Here is a 22497-nt window from a genome sequence, read left to right on the forward strand (position 1 = left end):
GAGGCAAGAGAGTATACAGTTAATACAGGGACCACGCGGCCAGCACATCTGACAGTGTGACACTGGGCTATGGAGCAAAAGGGCATTTGTCACAGCTACCATAGCAGGGTTAGAGAACCAGCTTCTTCCTACCCTGTTTCCCTGAAAATAAGACAGGGTCTTATATTAATTTTTGTTCCAAAAGATGCTTACTTTTTTTTACACATATAGCTGCCTGGACACTATTTAAATTGACTTTTAAAATTAACCGTAACTAGGGCTTATTTTTGGAGTAGGGTTTATATTTTGAGCATCCTCAAAAATCCTGAAAAATCATGCTAGGGCTTATTTTCAGGGAAACAGGGTATTTACCTCTTTATAGAGTTAGTTTAGTGCAGCTGTAAAAGGCGCTTGTATGTGAATGTCCAGATATTTGGTCCCATCTTCTGCACCATGCCTTCTTTCTGTCTGTAAATGGCCAAATGACAGTTGTCTGACAAACGGTTCATCCCTTCTGGGCCAGATGCTGAACCTCCTGTTGGTGGAGCAGTCACATTGGGACAGGGAAGAAGCATTGAAGCTTCTTTGCTCCACCGGTGGCAGATGCCTGGGGACTTGATGGGAGTGGGTTAGTGAGGTTCTTCCTGAGCTGCTCCAGCTCCTCGTGGGAGCGTTGGGTCAGGCTCTGTTCCCCAAGCAGAACTGCCCCCGTGCTCCTCTGCTGTCCCCAGTCCCAGACGTCTGGAGGGAATTTTCCATCTCTCAGGTACAATCACTTCTCAGTCTCCCGCTGAGCAGTGCTGCCACAAGCAAAGACTTACTCAGGATTTTATTTGCAAGGACAGTACTATCTGCTACAGTTAAAGCTGTATTTCTAAGTCTAAAAAATTCTACATGAGGAATAATTGGAACAAATGCTTTTCTTTTTCTTGGCTGAAATTTGGGTGTAAAGCTTTACCCCATTACAGCTATGAAGGCATTACTTGGATTTACTCACTTTAACTACATTTTCCACTTCTGTTTTCTGGATGTGTCTCTCAGCTCACAAAATTTTAAATTAAAACTGAGCTGTGTCTAAGTTGCTTACTGAGGAGTGGTGTCATTCTAATCCTGTCATTATGACTATTACAGGAAGTCAGTGCAAAGGAAGAGAAATCCTTTTCTAACGCTGCTTCCCCCCTAATGAATACCTGAAAGCTGCACTGCATTATCATTTGGGTTTTTTGCAATATAATTTCTACCCACAAAATAAATGTTTTTGTAGTTTGCCCATCACAGAAACATGGCCATTCAAGTATTTCAGTTTCCCATATTGTGATGTGATATGTGAAGTTTTTCTGTATGTTTTTTTTCTAGGCTTGCTCCCAACATAATCTCTCCACTTGTCAGCCCCCTGAAAGCATTAGTTCCACCTTCCCTCTTGCAGAAACACGGCTCTCCATCATCGCACAGCCAGTCACCAAACGGGCAGCAATTTTCTGGAATACCAAATAAACCATACGCTCAGTTTCAAAACCAGTCTGTACAGCAGGGATCTCAAGGTAACTCTTCCCTTTTTGTTTGTTTGGTTTGGTTTTGTTTTTTGCCCCCCCCCTTTTTATCCCCAACTGGGGATAAATAATTTGGTTTTGCATTTTCAGCGAATACTTAGTAGGAGAGTGACAGCATTTCAATGGGAACTCTGATTTTTGAAGTGGCTTGCTATACACACAGAGCAAAATTTTCAGACCAGTTCATGCAGTTCAGCAGGTTTATTGCATTTGTTCAGGTTTTTCAGTAGACAGCTACTGGCTGTGCTTGTATGCTGTCATCCACGCTTCTGTCAGCTGGGAGGGAGAGACACTGCCAAAGCAAGAGCCATCTAGTCCCAAAATACATGGACTGAAGAGCACCTTGGCAATGGCCTTCTCTGTCCACTCACTAGACATGAGCACATACACTAGACATGAGCTTAGACAAAGAAAAAATATTTTGCTATTTATTATTTGGAAATTGGGCATCTGTATTATTTTATATAATAATATGCAAAGGGACTCTGTACAGCTACTGAGTGCCAGTGTGATTTGAGGACAGTTATGGGAGCAGCTAAGCAGCTGTCCCACTGCTTAATTTAAAACATTTTTTGTCCTGAATTACTTGGCCTTTTTAATCGGGAGCTCATTTACCTAGTCCAGAGTTCTGCTGTGGGAACTAATTGATGTGTCTAATTTTTGAGGTATAAATTAGCAAGAGATATCATTATCATCACAGATTCTTCCAGTAACAGGAGCTTGCATATTTAAGAAATGTGTTATATAATCCAGATGGCATGCTGCTTAGTGTGGTAATTATTCACAAAAAGAGAAGCATGCAGGACATCTGTCTAGTTGCAAGTATAACCAAGCGTATAAGTTTATACAGGCAGATAACCAGTTTTTGACACTCATTTCACAGCTGTACTGTCAGTTGCATAAGGTCATTTTTGGCTGGCAAAGTCTCACGTGATCAATTTAACAGTGGGCAGACCAGGAGGTTTGCTTTCCCTCAGTGTACACTGAGACATACAGAAGGTGAACACAAACCCAGTGAGCAACTCACAGCTGCAATGGGGTTCAGTATCCCCGCAGTTCCCTCAGCCCTTCGTTCTCTAAGGTGTATTTTTACTCTTTGGTTGGACTGACTTAGTCTGAAAAGTTAAAGTGTACTACATTAAGTGATTTGTGCTGAAGGCAAAACTAACTTGACCTGATGCTCAACAGATTATTCAATTTAAAAAGATTAACTCTGTAAGGGAAAAGTGGCAGATTTATGATAGCATATAATGATATATGATTATGTTACTATAATGAGCTAAATAACTACAAACCACAAGAGGAAAGTTTAGCAGCTCATTACTATGGCAGAAACAAATGCATAGACAGAACAAGTTTTGAACCACTTAAATAAATTGACTTTATTCCTTAAGAAAACCACATTTCCTTTTGAATGAATTGTTGCTTTCTAAGTGTTATGTCGTGTGGTTTTGAAAAAGCAATAATTTTCTACTTTAGCCAAATGTTGAAGTAGTATTTTAAATTCATTATGGAAATGGTCATTCAAAAATCAATTTTGATTAGCAGCCTTTGAAATCAATTGATCTGTAACCTCTACTTAGCTGTACTTGCTTTACATCTTTTTTGCTTCTCAGTTCATTAATAGCACATTTTTATAATGGAATCTGTAGTAATTTGGGAGTTTTGAATTTTTGCCAAAAAAGGAACACTATGTAAGTCTAGCTGTAGAGCTGTATAGAAGCATAGAAACATTGGGGATCTGACATTTTTAGAAGACAGCAAGCTTTGTCAAGCTGGTAACAGAAATATTGATAATGAAAGAATAAGCAGACATTATTTATATGTTTAAACCTAGTTGTAGTAAGATCAGATGGAAATTATTACATGGTGAAAGAATTTGGCAGCCAATGGAATCCTGTAGTTATTTATACCTGACGTGATTTCTTGTTGAAATTTTATGGAATTTGAAAAGCTGAGATTTATTTGCACATACATGTGAATGACATGACATAACAAGATGGTATTTAATAGGCATATTCCAATTATTTGCTCATTACATCATTCATTTTAAAGTGGCTTGAAGTTTTCTAGGCTGTGCCTTAGAGAAACAGAGGCAGCCAGTTCACTGTGTGAAGTGGCTAACTGCAGCTTTTCTGTCACAAATTATGTCAAAGCAAAATTTAAGCTAAATGTTATGTTTGGAACTTGGTTTATTCCTTTATTAACTGTGATATTTCTACATCTACTGTACATAAAACATTTAATAGTGATCATTTAAACTGACAGGACATTTAGTAAATTCTTCACTTGAAAATTAACCTCAGAAAATGTTTTATTTCAATCAAAACTGAAGGAAAACGTGCAATTCATGTGGAAGAAAAACATTGGTGAAACACTTGTTGCCAAATTGGTGCTACACTTTTGCTTTCCTAGAAGGAACAGGGATGTTTGCACCAGGCAAGCCTCTTGTTTACTTCATATTTTTAACCTCTGAAGAGAGTCTATTTAAGAACTTGTAAAAAGTGCTCCATGTTTAATTTACTCTAAACAACCATATATGGTTGTTAATTGAACTATTAGTTATGGGATTTTAATCGTATCTTAATTCCTAATACTTTCTGTGTAAAGCATTTAAAAAAATCTAAACGAAACACAAGTAAATGGCATGAACTGAAAGCACCTTCATTTCATACCACGCATTTTTAAAATGTATAAATGCAGTAAAACTCTGTCCTGTACTGCATATGAAATCAAACTTTGTATTGCCTGCAGGCAACAAGTTTTATTTCCTGTGGTTGTGTAAAATGAACAAAACCTTATATGGTAAGAGCACCCATTGTTATAACAGTCCTTGTGGCTGCTTTAACTCACATGGCCTTTGCATCGCTTGTGTAAAGACTATGGTTTTTGGGAACACTTAGCATTTAAACAAGCTGCAATTTCCCTTTCAAATAGTGTAAAAAATCGTGAGGCTCAGATCCTCTGGAGTGACTGGCCTCTTGAGCCGTGCCAGGCTACTGAAGGCCATCAGCAAGAGCCAACCTACCTGGTACCAAAAGAAACTCTCCACTTGTGCCTCTGAAGCGGTGGGTGGGAGTATGGAAAGTGTATTAAAAAGCCATGTCACAGCAGTCCTTCAAGCTGGAGGCATGCAATTGCAGTCAATCCAAGACTCATTTCGAATACACCTTTGAATACTGCAAGCACAATTCTTCCCACCCAGATGGTGTTTCATGCCCAGTTTAAGTGCAGGGAACAGCAACGAATTCTTCCTATGCATCCTAGAATGCCTTGTAAAGTCTCTGTCCCATTCTTGTAGGGTCCCACTACCTCATTGTTTCTATGAAAAAGGAAGTAAGCTTGCATTATCCTGCTCGGGTCAGAAGAGTTAAAGGTCTCATTTTAGTGTCATGATTTGTTTTACATGACCAAAGTTCTTGCTGCAATCTTTCCCTTCCTCACTCCATCTTTTATCTTTAGTTTGCTACCTGCATTTATCACATCTGCAAGCATATTAGAACAAGAATGGTGTCTTTCTCTGTATTTTCTTTGTGAAGCACTCTCAGAAATTTGGTCCTGGTGAATACAACAGTGCAATAACACTAGTATTTTCCTACATTATGTCTCTTTGTTGGATAGTTCCAGTAAAACCTTTTGTGCTGCCTTTTCAGATTATCACACAGTGAAACTGAGGGGCAGCTACTGCAACCCAAAGGAGAATTTGATTGCTTACAGCAGTTCTTTTGCAGATTTTTGACTTTGAGGCAGTTCTTTACCTCAGGTATTTTTCCCTGAGCAGCTAGACAGTGTAACTTAAAACACTTCAAAAGAAAGCCTTACCCATAGGCCTTGAGAAAACCCTGGATCCAACTAGTTTCAATCCAGTTCTGTCATGGTTGGCTGTTCTCTGATTTTCTAAGCCACTGTTCCAGCCCTGTAGATCATAAAGATATTTAATTGATTTAACAAAGGCAAACCTGGGACCATGACGACAGGGCAGCAATTACAGAGACAGAAAAAATACACATCATGCCTTCCCTAGAAGTGATGTCTATAGCAGACTTTCTGGAAAAAGTTCATTTTTTTCTCTAGGAATGCATATAAGTGCTCTCTGCAACCAGTTATACCTCATCTGAAGACAAGTGTCTCATTTTTTTTCACTGGTCATCTCAAAAGAATATATTTTTAGAAGGTTTACAGGAGTGTTTTATAAACAGAAAAGTCAGGATAATAATCAAAAGCCAGTCAATACAGCACTGCACCTAAAACCACATCAAAAGATGGCTTTGCAACCTCTAGCAAGAGCTGTTTGGTTTTTTTGAGCCAGACTTTCCAGGCAGTAAATAGAGGTGGCTGTCTATTCTGAGGAAGGACATGCATAATTTAATACTTAGCTTTCCAAATTTCTGGGTCTTCTACATAGCAGCACATATGAACAGCTTTGGTATAGTGTGCAGTGCCGTTATCTGATATCATCATCCGTTAGTATTTCAACAGTCATGGATATCAACAATTTAGGTATTTTGTGGTGGAGGATCACAGGTTCTCAAGAAATGACTCATCTAATCCTTGCAGATTCTGCCAAAACACATATTAAACTGTGACACTTCAGAGCAGATTTTTCACCACTCGATGAGTTCATTGCATATCTACTAAAGAATTGCCTCAGCATTATTTATTACCACCTTAGAAAAACATGGCCAGAAGGAACAGACAGACCCTGAGCTTTGCCTGATATTATCTATTTGGTCAAACTTTGGTTGTAAAGGGAAAAGGTGGAAAAAGACAGGAGATCTTAACAGGAAAAAGCTTATAACCTGCATGATTTTTAAGGGGGAAATTCCACCCTGTACAGCACCGGGTGCTCTGGCGATAGGCACGGGTGTTTAATTTCTGAACAAACTGTCTGAATAGCTGCACAAGTTGCCCAGCAAGCCAAGTCTTCCACCAGTGAGTGGAGCTGTGCTGACGTCTCTCATCAGCTGAAGATCTGGTTGTGGCTGTGTTAGACTGAACTACCAGGGATTTTTGCAGTAGTTCCTTAGGAGCGGTTTCAGTCTGAGTAAGTCCAAGGGAAGTAAAACAACAATTAGAGGAAAATCCACATTCTACTAAACTTTAAGCCTGACTTGATTGACTTCAGCTGCATATAAGGAAAGGAGCATCATTTCAGAAGGCACTTTCAGAGAAGGTAGGAGAAGAGACAGTTAGTTAATATGAATATGTACATAGCCTGTGATGAACTTGGAATCAGGAAGAAGTTATTGAGTCCGGAGGAAGGAAGACAATTAAATCAGGCAGTGGTTGGTATAAATCTTGTGGCATGCTTTGAGGTCACCCTTATTGGAGCAAATAACATTTTCTTTTAGGATGTTGGCACAAACTTGTAAGTTGTAAAATTCCTCAGCAATTCATTTATACTTAACTATTAAATATCTTCTTTTGTTGTATACAGCTCATTCATACCTTTTGTTGGCAAAAAACAAACTGCTGGTCCCCTGGTAGTATGATACTTTAAAAAAATAGCAGGACATAATAAATGTAGGCTATGTACGTGAGGGACAAAAGTCAACACGCCCCAAAAGCAGAATGACTGAGGCAGTCAGAGACCATACATATTTACCTCGGCACTTTTCAGAAGCACGAATAGCCTCTAGCTGGGCTAGAAGTCTTCACCTGATATCCATGTGGAGTCAGTCCTGCACCTCTAGTTCAATTTTACTTGCAGACTATGGCCCCTATGTTCAGTGAAAGGGGTTTCATTTGAAATAAGAGCAGTCTGAGAAAGGAGAGGTTTAAGGTACTCTTAGAGGTATTTCTAATAAATAATGCTGTCTCCAGCAGTGTATAACGCACACTAGATGGGAAAAGACTTAACTGAAAACAAAGCAGTGCTATTCATTTAAATAGTGCATTATTGTATTTAAATTAAAAGTAATTCATTATAGACACATTCCCATAGGAGTTTAGCATCCTGGACCTGATCCAGTGAGTACTTAGACTTAGCTTTGAACACAAGTGGGCTGTTGACTGTGTTCAGCTGATCTATTGCTTGAAATCAAGCACATCCTTGAGATTTTTGCTTGATGGGGATCACAGTCCACAGCACCTTGTGGGACTGAGTCTGATGCAGCCTTTATATTATTACGCCTTACAGAATAGCATGATCATTTTTCCATAGTTAAAACGGAGGAACTAAAAACCCCCACAATAGTAATGAAATACTGTGACAGAAATGGAGCTAATACCATTGCAGTAGTATTGAAATGTGTGTGCAATATCTGTTTTCAGGTTACCAAGGCAGCTTTCACTCAATACAGAACTGTTTCCACTATGGAGACTGCTACAGAACAATGGACCAATCTGTCACCAGTGATGTGCTCACAGGGGAATCCCATTGCTTTAATCCTCTGAGACAGAACGGCTATCACATACTCAGCACACCTCTAGCTTCAACAGGTAATTTATTCTGTCTATAAAGAATTATCCCTATGATATTTTTAGCAGGAGGAGAAAAGAACACACTCTATAGTCAATAATGTTATTACAAAAATGTTTGCATAAAAAACCCACAGTCACTGAAATTCATTGGCATCTAGAAGAATCCCAAAAGGAAAGCAAATTTGTTTTCTTTAATCCTCCTGTATTTGATGGACAAATTCTCCTTCTGTTCTACTGGATGTCTCAGGCAACACACACCTTCAGAAGCGCTGACAAAAAAAGACACCTCTCACATTTATTGTGTTGGCTGTTCATTGCACATGTCTTCAGGTAGGCTCTGGCAGGCTTTTTTAAATCAGATCAAAGTTAAGAAGATCATTAGCACAACTCTGAAGAAAATAGCAGCAGCAAGAACTTCCTGTCCATGTAAGAATTAAAGGATGGCTTTGTTTTGCAAGGCTGACATTTACAAAATGGAAAGGCACTGCTTTGATACATTCAGCTAAAAATATTTGTTAGTTACATTTTGTTCAGAAGTTCCTTTGTGTTTGTGCTGTTGCACATTCATGGCAATTGTATTTTCCTGTTCAGTTACATATTTGCATAATGTAAAATTTGCAACAAGTTATTATAGCTAGATTACTATAATACTTTAAGTATTCATTTTTATGAAGCTTTTTTCCTACTTTTAAAACCACAATTAAGAATTGGCAGAATTACTGAAATCAAACAAAATGTGAGTATTGTCAGAGCCACAAAACACCAACATTTACTGCAATCTTCACTTACGTATCTCCAAGAAATTTTTCTTTATGTCTGAATTCAGGAGGGCATCTTGGTTAAGGATGATGCTGAAAACAGATGGTTAAATGCTTTTTGAAATGGGGCCTAAGGCAGACTACAAAAATCAGAGTTGACTTTCCTGTTTGTTTCATATTAAAGGAGACTCTGCTCAGAGAAAGCGTGCATGCATTGGTCTGTTGTTCCATGCTAGAAGGTGTATGCATCAGTAACAAACACCAGAGAAAAGTTTAAGATGAAGTTTCAACTTCAACTTTGAATTCTTTTGTTTTATTCATAAGTTTGATGTTACTAAAACATAGTTTTTTCATGCTAACATCAAATTTCAAGTTCAGATTGACAGCCTGCAGTATTTAAAGAACAGACTAAATAAACTTTCCAAAAGAAATTGTAGGAGCAAAGAATAATACTATGGCAAGACACCAACTTCAACAACAGCTGATTTTTCTGTCTGGGGCTAAACTATTATGAAATGTTTCTGTGTAATATTTTTGGTTTTAGAGTGGTTATTGAGGTATGCAAATACTTAAAAGGCTGAAATATAAATATTTATGAAATATATAAATCTTATCTTTTTTTGAGTAAAAATAGAACCGTTCAGGTTTGCAAGATTCATCAAGGCTATGCATTAATTTTTTCAGGCTTTTATAGCACCATTAATATTAAATGAGATCTCATCTCACAGGAATGCCAAATGTGACTGGCAAACAGCTGTTCCATGAATCACATTAACAGTCAATAAATTTTTATTTTCTGTTCAGGACTTTGGATAGTTTACTCTATGTGGAATCTAATAATGATTTCTGGGGTGTATGCTTATCTTGGGTTTTGTCCATCTGTGGTTGTGTATCTACCCAGTATACAGGCTCATCAAATAGAAATTAGCATAACATAAACACTCGCAAAAGTTATCAAAATATTGGTCACTCCACTTGGACTGACACAGCACAGGGCAAATAAACAGGCCAAGTTCATCTTCCAGAGACTTGGGACGTATGCCGCATGCCAGATTTCTGCAGACAGCAGAATTTGACCTGTAAACTAACAGTAAATTAATACGTCATAGGAAAATGCAGAAATGTAAATAAGTAGAGAATTTGGTCTTGAATAATAAAAAACATACCTAATAGTAAAATACCTATAATTAAGTTCTAAGGAGAGAGCCAATGGTTCCTTCTGAAAGCAGGACTGGTCCTGCAAGACTACAGGGTCTCTCATTACTGCTGGTGGTGCAGTGCTGCCCAGCCTGCAAGCTTTTAGTTGAGCCTGGTCCAGCATCTGATTCAGCCACATCTAGACACTTGCTGCAGATCTAAAGATCTTAAGATCTTCTGGCTCTTCAGAACAGCTGGGAGACACATGGAACGTTTTTCCTAAGTGCCATTAAAAGGAAAAACACGTAAAATAAGGACTGCATCACTTAATGCACACTCACTAGGATCCTTGCCCACTCATTGTTTTGACATCCTATTCAGATGAGTGTAAAGTCCCAAGAGAGTAATGCTCTGATGCTTGCACTTCACTTGCAAATGCGTAGCTTTCCGCAGAAATGAATGGGAGCTTCATCTACTATGACACAAATGCCCATGGAGATTAGTTTGTGTATCTCCTGGGTAAGGCTTTGATGGTAAACACTATTGTCTTTTCATTAACGCTGGGCTGTACTGTATAATCCCAGGCCTCAAACTATGCTTCCTTCCTTATATGTACTGTGGTACTAAATCATATCCATACAACTTGTCGCGCTTTCAGGCTATGATGCAATCACTGAAGCACAGTGTGTATCTGAAGACATGGTCTCAAACGGAACCGATGACAATGGATTCTTCCAAAATGGCACCTTTGATCACTGCTTGAATCACATTCCTTCCATATATACAGACACCTAAGAGCAGTGCTGACCTTGTTTCCTTTATTATTCCTATAACTGTGTATGTAATAACCAAGGTGTTGTTCAAGTACTTTTATTTAGTCTGTATCCCTATATGTGCTCATTTAAATAAACACCTCACATTTACCAAACCATTTTATACATTAATAGTCTGTATAAGATAATATTGGAACCTGTTCCTTTGCTATGGCACTTTGAAATTAATGCTTTAAGGGAATAAGGAGCATTTCAAGCAGCTTGTTTTGTAAGTTCTCTCAGTAAAATGTAAATGTAAGTTATATAATAAACTTGTAAAGCAGGGGCTTTTTTCCTGAGAAACATGTTTCAATTTGAGAATGTTGTTCCCTTTAATCAGTTTTCATTTAACTTGTTTGTCAATTCTTCTTATTTTTTTTTTTTTGTTAACTAAGAGGATTTTTTTAATCACAGACCTCATGTATATAAAGATCTTCATTTGCTCAGCTGGTTTTATATTTTCAGTTTTACAAAGAAAGCATTAAAAACTGGAAACAAGTGTCCTGTCATTTCTTAACATCATTGGTCTGCCTGATAAATCCTAATATTATGTTCTTAAAATGCCTGAGAGTGATTTAAACAAAACAGTGACATTTCAGTAACTGTGAAATTAAAGCAGCCCAAGTGTACATGAAGAAAACCAAGGGGCATGCAGACTTTCAGTGAAAGGGCCAGAAGCCTTGTAGCGTGGGGCAGCATGGTGGGCTGGCTTCCCAGTGCTGCGTGCCCACAGCTCTGCACCATCTCCCAGCCTTCTTGCTGCCCTTGCTCTTGTGGGTACATCAGCACATGCGGCTGTCCCAGCAGCGTAGGGAAAAATTAAATGCAGCTGTGGTTGGCTTTTTGAATCCAAAAGTAAACGCATGGCCTCATCCCATGTGAGATCCGTGGCACATTCACACTGCACAAACACTGAGTATGGGGCAGGTCACCTCATTTCTCCCTTCACAAGAGCTGGCAGCCACTGTGAACTCTCCACTTCAGGCACAGGCTTGAGAGAAGAGCAGGATGCCTTCGGAGGACTTTCCTTCATCCAAAGCACTTTTAATCAGTGGCTTCCAGAGGTCACCTGCAGTAGTTTGGATCCCTGTCACTGTGGCCCTGGCCCCACTGGGCTGCATTTCCCAGCCCAGTGGTGACTCCTGGGGAGAAGCAGGCATCCTGCAAGAGGACAGACACTCCCAACGTGTGCCAAGACATACACATTAAGACGTGAGCTCCTGAAAATGTCCCATGGTGGTTTGGGAGAACAATAAGGAAAAACTAAAAAAAAAAAAATCGTTCTCATTTACAAACCATTGCTAGTTGGGCTTAATAAGACACCCTAGGAGCAATGTATGGTTATCTGAATGGCTTTATCTGTCTAATACACAAACCCCAAACTCAGGAAATGCTGCTGCATGCAGAACATGCTGTCCTGCAGGTCTGGGTGCAGCCTCGCGAAGGAAAATGCCTTGGCAGTTTGGGTTAAATGAAGATGTGCCACATCCCTGGGGAGACACGGCATCAACCTTGCTCTTGTACAGTAAATGGAAACAAATGAAAATGAATGTCCTAGCTGCCCTTGGCAGTGTCCAGCTGTGACTGGCTGGGCCTCCTGCACCTGATTCCAGAGGGCTTGAGCTTGGCCACAGGGCAGAGCTCTGGTGAAAAGGCTGAAGGACATTTTTACAGCAGGTCCCAGAGTGACCAAGCCTACACCAGCAACAAGCCCTTCCCACAAGCCAGTTCCCATGTGACTGCATCTGCAGCAGCAGAGGTGTCACGCCAGGCACATGGCAGCCTGAGGAATACTGTCCTGTGCCCACTCGAGCCAGGGCAGCACACCTGAATTGCTGCTGGTGCCTGGGAAGTTTTTCACTGCTAGGCAAATCTTCACTAAAGGATGTCCATACTGAGCCCCAGCTGATGTCTGACAAATACCCCTTCATTTAGAGCTCAAATTTACCCAAGCTACCATGAGACACCACTGAAAACTTCGCACTGGGTTAAAACCTCTGAGTGACTCAGGACAGTGTTTTCTTTTTTTCCTCTCTTCTACCTGTTCCCAGAGGCTGCTGGGCAGCGGTGTGCCAATGCAGTCCTGCCAAGGCCCTTCCCTTGTGCCAGGCATGCCAGTGCCAAGCCCCATCTATTAACTTCTCAGGCCTGTAATCCAGTTAGCTGCTACCTAGAGAACAGCCCAAAACAAGAAGCTGCTGGAAGATTTCTTGTCTCCCCCAGCCCTAAAGGACTGACAGAAAAATGTCAAGCACCTGGCTACAGCAAAATAGCAAGTTCCACAGGAAAAAAAAAAAAAAGCTAAATTCAATGGTATGTTAAGAAAATATCAAATTTTGCAGCTGCATATTCAGAATACAAAGAGCAGGCACCAATCTGAATGGGGTGATTCTTTGGCAGCATTTGCAGAAGTGGCATTACTGGGTCCACAGGACTGAGGTTCCCCTTACGGTCATGGAGTTATACAGCTACAATGGATATATATATATATATATATATATCTATTTAAGCACAATTTGGTGGCAACGTGTGAACCCTGCAGTCAAAGTACTGGGGAAAACACAGTAGCAGCACAAACTTGGAGGTCTCCAGTGCCTCAGCCGCTCTGTGTATTTATGCGTCCTTTGCAGCCCTACTAGGAGATGCTGGCTATAACTCCTGGCAGTTTCCAGCTTTGGAAAACTTGTAGGGAATCAGAAGGGTACAGTGAGGGTGTTCTAAGTTTGCAGACAATCCTTGAACGGCAGCTCTCAAGGTACCAAGGCCATACTGTGACAGCAGCACATTTAGCATCCCTCCAAGGCTGACCTGGGCTAACCACAAAGCCTACACGGATACATTTTACTTGTTTCTCCAGGGCCTGGCTGTACCTTGTTAGCGTACATGAAGGCGCTTCTGTATTCAATTTAACTTTCTGTCCTCAAGAAATTTGAATGAAACTTAGACATTCAGGAAGTTTTACAGTTAGTCACTACAGAACAAGGTGCATGGGGTTATATGACCCCCCTCTTTCATAAACCGTTCCTCAAGATCTCTAGCTCTCATGGACGCCCTGTCCCAGCTGCAAACCCGTTAATTGTGGCTGCCCTGCCTGGCCCAAGCAGTGGCAGCACTGACTCATCATTCCTCTCCTAGAATTAAAATGCATAAACGCTCCAAATTGTGAGTTAAGCCTATGCACGTGGCTTTGCCTCTGATCACTGCCACTTTTAGCTTTCTGTCCTGTTACTTATCTACTCTGATGCATCAGAGTTTGGGGTTTTTTTTGGTCTCAGACCTAAGTGGCCAGAACTCTTTCCTAGAACATTAAACATGGAAGCAGGTAGCTTAACAAATGCCAAGCACTTAAAACTCTAGAGCTTTTGAAGGAGGACTTAGAAAAAAAACACACCCAAAGCCCAACAAAGCTGTATTGGCTGAGACAAAAATAAAAATAATTCCTGTGCTTCAATTAGTTGGAAACATTAAAAGAAAATTGTGCCTTAAATACACTATTAATCTCATTTCCTAAAAATTAAAGAAATCCTTTTTAAAATGACATTTTTTTAGTTAGAAATACAAACCAACCAAACCTAAACATATTTGATCAATTACAAAAATATTTATGTCACAATAACCAGGCTGTTCAAAACCACACAATGATTCACAAAGGTCTGGGAAACTTAAAGCATAGCAGCTGGAGTGATGATTTAATTCCAGAATCTGTGTGAATCAAGTTTTCTGTAAATTAAAAAGATAGATTCAGAGAAATGCAAAGGCACTGCTTTGAGTCTGTACAGTTTAGAAAGTTATCCATAATAAAACCACTAAAATACACAACAACACAAGTTAACAGTTACTTGTGTGCTTGTACTTAATTATTTCACTTTATTACATGTAAGTAGGGAAGTATCTCATGTAAGCTTTTCCTAAAGACACAAAGAAACCTTTCAATGGAATTTATTGCTTGGCAAGTTTCTCGTTGTGGTGCTGTAAAAACCCCACCAACTAATACATATAATAACTGGAGTAAGGCTTTATAATAGTAGAAAATTATTACCCTGTGGAATTAAAATGGAACTGCTGGTTCCAGTTGACTATCAGATACTTTTTCAAACTAGGCAACAGAATTCAAATAATAAATTACAACACCACTTTATAAATAGCTACAAATCATTTCCCTAGTGAATGAAAAACCTCATTTACCCCTGTGTACGCACTCTATGTGTATGCAGGACACTTTAGGAATGGCTGAAATAAGATGACCTTCAGTGGCTGATCAAGCTGAGAGAGAGAAAATGAATTTCAGGTTGACACTGAAGCAGCTACAGCACTTCTTTGTGCTTTCCACCAGCTGGGATGCAAGCCAAACATTCAGCAGGACCTCTAAATTATTAATATAATTAAGATCAAGCTTTTCATTGTATAGAAAACCAAAATGCTTGTTCTGTTCCCATTTATTAGCTGCAGTACTTCACAAGCTATAGAAGTAATAATCCTTTCAGTGCTACAGAGGTGCCTCTGCAAGTGAGCAAAGGAGATGTACACATACGGCATATCGTGACAAAATAACACTATTTGAATGCCATAATTCTCATGTGGCAACATGACACAGGTATCTCCAAGCCCAATGCCACAGCTCTGCAGTGGGAATGGCTGCAGCCCGTGGCAGGTATCAGGTATGTTTTCCCACAGAGATAATACAGTCCATGAGTACATCTGCCCAGAGAAGCTGTGGATGCCCCATCCCTGGCAGTGAGCAACCTGGTCCAGTGGAAGGTGTTCCTGCCCAGGGCAGTGGGGTGGAACTAGATGATCTTTAAGGTCCCTTCTAACCCAAACCATTCTATGATTCTATGATTTTCAGATAATATTTTCTAGTTTTGTACACAACAAACAGCAGGAACAGCTGCTGCTTGTGGAAAGGCTTCCCTGCTTCTGAGATTGTCCTCTCAACAGGATACATTTTTATAAACGGTCCAAGCCCAAAAATCCCAATTCCAAGACACATTAAGAGCACCGATTTGATACTGCAATAGATGCCAGTTACGCAAGCAGAGCAACAAAAAAATCCCAGTTCTTAAAACAACCAAGTATGTGAAAATAAACACTGACTGTAAATTGAATTTAAATTGCATAAAAGATTTCAATGTTTTTGTTATGATCTTACTAAAAACTACATGAATTTAGTTCAGTTCTCCAGCAATGTATTTGTATTAAATTAGAAGATCAGTGCAACAGAAGATGAAAAAACAGCCAGCCTGTATCATTTAATTCACTAACAGCAAAAAGTCATTGGAATGTTTCCTTCTGAGATAAGCCCTTTTGAGATCTGCAGAGTTACACTAAAAGCTCCTCTCTACTTAAATTTCAAAGCTAATTGCGAACTCCCTTAAGTGATTTGGAAGTCCATGGGCCAGAATCAGCAGAAAAAAGAGCTGTAGATGTCTAGATTGTCAAAGCCTTGCAAGGCTGCGTATCTTGACTCCACGACCTGCCAGCCACTATAGCTCCAAAACCAGTCAAACCATGGCAGACTTTTTTCTTTAAAGCATCAAAATCATAGAAAGTCCCAATGTAGCTAAAGCCCTTAACAAGACTGAGCTTTCTACCTGATTATTACTGAGATGAGAAGAAATCTGCCCATTCCTTTAGCAAAAAGATTTTTGTAGTGGCGGTAAAGCTAGAAAAAAGTCAAATAATTCTATGCTGACACAGATTTCCTAGTCAAAGTCAGTAAATCTCATTGAAGATCAAGTGACTCAACTTTAAAAGTATATTTCTGGCCCTATGATATATAGAAGTTCTCTTCAATTAGTCAAGGACCGCAAAAAAAGCATTATGTTAATTTTCAAAACTTTTCTAAGTTTTGGTCTGCTTGATTTCAAAGGGTTTTCTCCCTTCCGTCTGATAGAGGCCGTATCTCTGAACCCACATGGCATGCCTGGGGGGCAAGCAGTGGACTGGCATGTGCTGCTGGACACAGGGACCTGGCAGGACACTGGCCAGGGACTGGGCTAGGAAGGGAGTGCATTCAGCTGGTTTATCGGAGAGTTAGACACACCCTTCCGCCTTTTCAGGTTTCCCTTGTTTCATAAGAGCAGCATAACACCACCCATCCTCAGGGCAGTGGCAAACAAGAGAGCCTCCGAGCAGCTATACCCCTCCCAGCACCCAAGTTCAGTATGTAGTTCAGACACCGGATTCAGGATTTTCCTCATAAATATGTAAGGATGGCTACATTTCACCCTCCTCCAGGGCACCCGTGAGTTGTCAAACCAGCACTTTGGCTCCCTCTCAGGTGCTGGGAAGGAAAGATGCCTCCAAAGGAGTGGTCAGCCTGTCCAAGGAACACATTGAGGAGCCACAATCTCCACTGACACACACCGGCATTCAGACAACATAAATCCTTCCCAGCATGCCTCCTGTAACAATGTGCCAGTATCCTACATCCCGTGTTAAGCAGCCAGTGCTCTCTTCTGAAACAGAGCGTGACCCCACACAGCAATCTGTACCACCTCTCTGAGCAAAACTGGGGACCATCGACACTGAAAGAAATCCCTCTGAATCAGTGTTTGCCCTGAATATTACCCAAAGCAACATTGCTGAATTGCAACAGGTTGAGGAACAGATTTCTAAGGGTATCTGAATATCTAAATATTAAAAAAGGGCATTACATGGGATTTTTCAGAACTGCCTTAATTGCTTTAATTTCATATCCAGGATTTTATTTCCTTCTGACAATCCTCTTAGGTCCCTATTTGCATCTTTAGGCACATTCTGCAAACATGGGCTATATTGCATAATGAGTTTTCTTTCCTATCTCTTTGGGTTGAGAACCCCACATATACCTAAGGAATTCTCTGTGGACCTGAAATCTGTTAGGATTATAAATATTGGCTGACCTGAGAACAGGCAATGGAAACTGCCATGAAGACCGTGTACAGAAAACAGTGATTCCAGTCACACAAGATATGTGATATACTTGACAGGAAGGCAAAACTAAACAAACGTAGGTTTATATTTTACTGTTTAAAGAGTAAGATATTCAACTTGAGTTCCATTAACACCTGTCAGGACTTTGGTACATACTCAAATCCACATTTCTAATTTTACTGCTAAATAATCCCAAAGTTGGCAGTTAGAAGGTAAAGCAAAATACCCAAGCTAAACATCTGAAGCAAATTGTTGCTCTCTGGAAGAGCCCTTCTGCTGTGTAAATGAAGGTCGTATGTATAAATGATTAGAAGCTTAAGGAAATATGTCTTCTGCTTTTCTAAATTGGTAACACACACATATTGCATTAATATTCCCACATCAATTATTGGACATGTTCCCCACTGTAAGAAAAATGATTTTTTTTAAAAAATAATCCCTTGGAATAATATTCTTGCACTAGCACAATTAACTCTTGCCATGCAGCGGGAAAAGAGGTTGAATTCATAAATTACATCTCAGAAAAGCAGTGCATCAGTCCTTGGAGATGCCACCACCTTGGTGCACCCTGGTTTGGAGGGACAGTCAACAAAACACAAGAGTCCTCCTTTCCCTGCTGAACAAGTGCCAGAGTGAGGCACGAGGTTGGAGGGAGCAACCCAAATATGTTGGCTTTGGTGTTACAGCTATGCCAGCTGCACTGATGGCAAACCTGGGCACTCTATTTATCAGCAGCAAAATAAACCCAACAAATGTTGCAGAAGACTCCCTAAACACTTGCTCTGTCTCCGTAAGGGGCAACTCACACTTGGCAGCTGGTGCAGGGCAAGGTTTCCCCCCAGTGTCGAGGATCCCCAAGTGCCCAGGCTTTTGTAGGACAGTGGGTGCAGGACAGACTGCCCAGACCCTGCCACAGGACTCACTGCTGAAATCAGGAGAGCGTCAGAGCAGCTGCTGACAGTGGCCATCACCCCTTTGTCTGCTGCTAAATCACACTTGCCAGAAAGAACTTAATGCTAGGACTCATAAAAATACTTCTGAAATGCATTTTTCCCCTTCAAAGTGCACCAGATCTCACTAAGTAGCAAGTATTTTCCATAAATGTTCTCAGGCTAAAATACATCTGAAGCCATCTATAAGGTCTTCATACATATGACTATCATACATTTATCCCATTATATCCTGATCACCCAGTGCATGGCTGGACACCCCCATTTCAAAGGGAGATAGTCTTGGCACAGACATGAGAGAACCCAGCTCTGGGGCTCCATGCAAGAGGATGGCAGAAATTTTACCAATTCATCACAGCTGATGTTGAGCACAGCAAGCACAAAAATGCAAACAGTATTTATCACTTTTGACAGATTCCTTTATTTTCTGCTTTTTATTAGCTGACATAAAGTTAGGCTCTTTTTGTCAGAGACAAAAATCATTAAAAAGAGGGGGAGAAAAAAAGTAAAATTATTTCTATTGAAAATTATTTGCACATCAAAACTCTGCAACAGATCACAGCTATGTATTATACAAATGATAGCGCCAATTTCAAATTTGGTAAGACTAGCCACAAATGTCATGTTTTCTTGTCCCTGTGGATGGAGGTGTGTGCAGACTTGCAGGAAAAGCTACTGGAAATCGCTTGCCCATTGAACACCACCTTCCCTGCACATTTCCATTTGATAATCCTGGACTTTCCTGCTATTTTTCTTTTCTCACAAGAGGGAGCTCCAGCTCTGACATAAGGAGATGAAGATATCCTGCCCAGACACTGATGCTCTGCTGCCTCTAAAAATGCCCAACTCTTGGACAAGGTCAGGTTTATAGGGCTCCTTTTGCAATTAAAAACCTATCACCAAGAGCCTGAACCTCAACGTGAATCTCAATGATCAAAAAGCTGCCATTGTCATAAACTTTTCCAGAAGTTTTCCAAGCAAATTTGATGTTTGTGAATAGTGCCAGAAATAGTAGTGATTGTTTAATCATTTTTTCGTCAAAAGTCCAACGGGTGATACGGCTGAGCAATGAAATCTGGTCAGTCAGAAGTAATAAAGTGGCCAAGGAATTAGACAACAAAAGCACCAATAATCCTTACAATGTCTATTATTGGTATTTTTCTAATGTGAAGACCTCCTGGCAAACCCCAGCTAAAGTGATGTTTTGCAGAGAGTGCTTAAACTCTTCTCTATCAAGGCCCACTCCTGCCTCTTGCTCAGGCTCATTGACACCTCTGTGGCTGGGCAGGGGAACAAGCACATGAGCACAGGCACCAGTGGCCATGGCCACTGCTTTCCATCAGGCTGGGTGAGGGAAGAAGGAAAAACACCTGTCCATGGGTCAGGTTAAATTACGATGCAACCCCCCTACACAGGACAGTTGCAGGCCTGCCTGCACTTGGACTGACATCCATGGATGGAGCTTTAAATAAACAACACCCAGTTGCAAAGCAAAGTTGTGAGCAGTTACCATGGGTTTCAGTAGCGGATATTTGATAGCTACAGTATTTTTGACCCTTTTGTGCATGGAAGGTTGTTCCATACCTTTGCTACCTTGGTGCTTAGCAGTGATCTGCTTCCACCAACCTATGTATACATATATAATAGCCAATGGGCACAGCTTTACACCGTCTACTGTTGCTTTTCCTCCTCACTTCTCTTAGTGTACTCTGCAAAACCAGCCAATTTTTCCTACATGACTTTTCAATCTGAACTGGTGCCACCAGAGGATCATGTTAGCACCCCTTGGATTTCTGTGCTGATCTCATTATTAGCAATATTAGAGAAAAAAGTCCCTTCATAAGGGGGATTCCTATTAGTAACACCTATCCCACTCAGCTCTTTTTGTTCTGTCACAACCCTGATGGCCCACACACAGCCACTGAACAGTTTGGGGGCTTAAAAAATAAGTTATTTCAACACCTAAAGGCAGAGAGTATATGTCAAGAACACTTCAGGACCCAGAAAGCTATGTTGGTCTGAAATCCAAAATTGAGACTGCATGTCCTTGAGCTCCCTCTGCTGACCCCATTACTATTTACATATACATAAATAGGAAGTGCTCTGCTATCACAGCGATGCCACAGTTATGTCCAGAAGGTGTATCCCCAGTGAGATACTGGATGCTCAGGGCTGCTCTGAGGCAGTGAGCAATGTGCTGAATGCTCCTATTTTCCAGGGAAACCAACCCAGGATGGGCCCACACAGGGACAAACATCTCTGAACCACCACAGGAGCAGGTAGTAGTGATGGGAAGAAGAGTTGTGCAGCCTGAGGCTTGGAGTGTCCCCCCTGCAGGGTGCTCTGGATCAGGCCCCAGCAACTGGGCATCTCACAGGAACTGCCAAGGACATGTCTGGGTTGCAGAGGCAAATCAGTTCCTTCTGATTTACTCCAAACATCAATTTTTTCCTGAAAATTGTATACCTGCAAGGATTTTCTGTGACCAGCAACCAAATGAGTTTCTTATTCATGTAAGCCTAAGGTTAAGAAGGCATAAAGGCTGTGTGGCAGCTCTAACATGGGGTCGCCATGGCAATTGCAACAGCCACTTCCCAGTCTCGCATTTTATCTATTGCACACTGAACCAAGTTGTAGTAATTAAATGCAGTGCACATTTGTGACACAGTGTGAACAAAAATATAAAAAAGATTAAAAGACGACTGTGGAAAGCTAGCGTGCTCCTCACATAATTAAAACAAGTTGTTCAAAGGCAGATGCTTGCCTGCTAGCACAGAGGCTCCGGGCAGGTCTGCAGGCTGGGAATGGCAGCTCTGGTCTGCAACGGCTCTTCCAGAGCCAGCAAGGGCTCCTGGGAGTCATGCAGCGTGGGATGTGGGTCCTGAGGACCTCCCTACCTTGCCTTCTTTTGCATAAGCCCATGGAAGTTTGCACTTTCAGTCTGCCTCAGTTTCCCTACATGTAAAAGAGATTATCATGCTCACTCCCAATTTTAGAAAATACTTTTACATCTGTGGATTAAGAGTCTAAAATTATCTCACTGCCTTCCTATTCAGCTCAGCTTTGTTTAATTAAGACTATGATTAACTGTGAGAGAGAACACAAATTTGGTATTGGCTAAAGGCTTCTTGCAGACAATTATAAAAGTCTATCTTTAAAAATAGCTATTTTGCTCATAGTCTATTGAAAATACTGTATTTAATACAATATGTTTTTTAAGTACTATTAGCAACACATAAAACCTTTAGCCATGCAATTGATTCCCTCTAATCCTATTTTATCGTTTCTAAATATCATATGCTATTTCTATTAAACATTTATGATACAATAAGTACAGAATACTTAATTGCAGCAATATTTCTGAATTGAGATTTATATTACACAGGATCAAATACTATGAACAACATTAAAATTGTCTTCTCTATTATGTCAGAAAATAGTGGTTAAAGAAACTTTTAAAATAATTTTCCTCTTTTTTTCCAATAAAACTGGTACCTTACTTCCGTTCTCAGATCCATTTTAAACATGCAGCATGTTCCAATAGCTACAACTTAAACATTTGAAACAATCCAAAACACAGAATTGGCCATCTCTCTAAACTTAAGAATATAAAAATCACACATCGACATCTAAATAAAAACTGTCAAATGTTGAACTTTTTGCCAAAGTGGTTCTTTTAGTTATACAAAATCATATTAATAAAGGGTTGAGCTCACTATCTGAAGTCGGCTCTGAATTAAGGTTCCAGTGTATTTTAGCCAGAAAAAACTCCCCAACCAGGTATCTTTTGTTCATAACCCAGCACTCAGCAGTACTGTCCAGGCCTGTTTTCATAATCACAACTGATCTGTGCTGGCCAGCCCCAGCACTGTTTGCGCTCACTATGACCACCAGCAACTGCCCTTGCAGCTGCAGGCCCAGATAGATCTGCAACATGGCTGAGCAAACTACACCGTAATGATGCAATGAAAAT

The 22497-nt window shown here is 40.4% G+C and overlaps 1 protein-coding gene and 1 long non-coding RNA gene across 7 annotated transcripts in view; one reads left to right on the forward strand and one right to left on the reverse strand.

Annotated features, from left to right (window-relative positions):
* The window catches only part of GLIS1 (GLIS family zinc finger 1), a 196814-nt gene extending 185657 nt beyond the window's left edge, over positions 1-11157 (forward strand). For all 6 annotated transcript variants that reach the window (XM_065072105.1, XM_065072106.1, XM_065072104.1 and 3 more), the window contains exons 9-11: positions 1336-1520; positions 7803-7970; positions 10506-11157. In XM_065072105.1, coding sequence (XP_064928177.1) covers positions 1336-1520; positions 7803-7970; positions 10506-10642 — 490 coding nt within the window. In that variant the 3' untranslated portion in view covers positions 10643-11157. The remainder of the gene's footprint in view (positions 1-1335; positions 1521-7802; positions 7971-10505) is intronic.
* LOC135580107 (uncharacterized) overlaps positions 1-22497 on the reverse strand; it is a 58994-nt gene that overhangs the window by 17774 nt on the left and 18723 nt on the right. Inside the window, exon 3 of the long non-coding RNA XR_010474284.1 lies at positions 5352-5445. This is a non-coding gene — a long non-coding RNA (uncharacterized LOC135580107). The remainder of the gene's footprint in view (positions 1-5351; positions 5446-22497) is intronic.

Source organism: Columba livia, chromosome 8 (genome assembly GCF_036013475.1).
Source record: "Columba livia isolate bColLiv1 breed racing homer chromosome 8, bColLiv1.pat.W.v2, whole genome shotgun sequence".
NCBI classification, from domain to species: Eukaryota; Metazoa; Chordata; class Aves; order Columbiformes; family Columbidae; genus Columba; species Columba livia.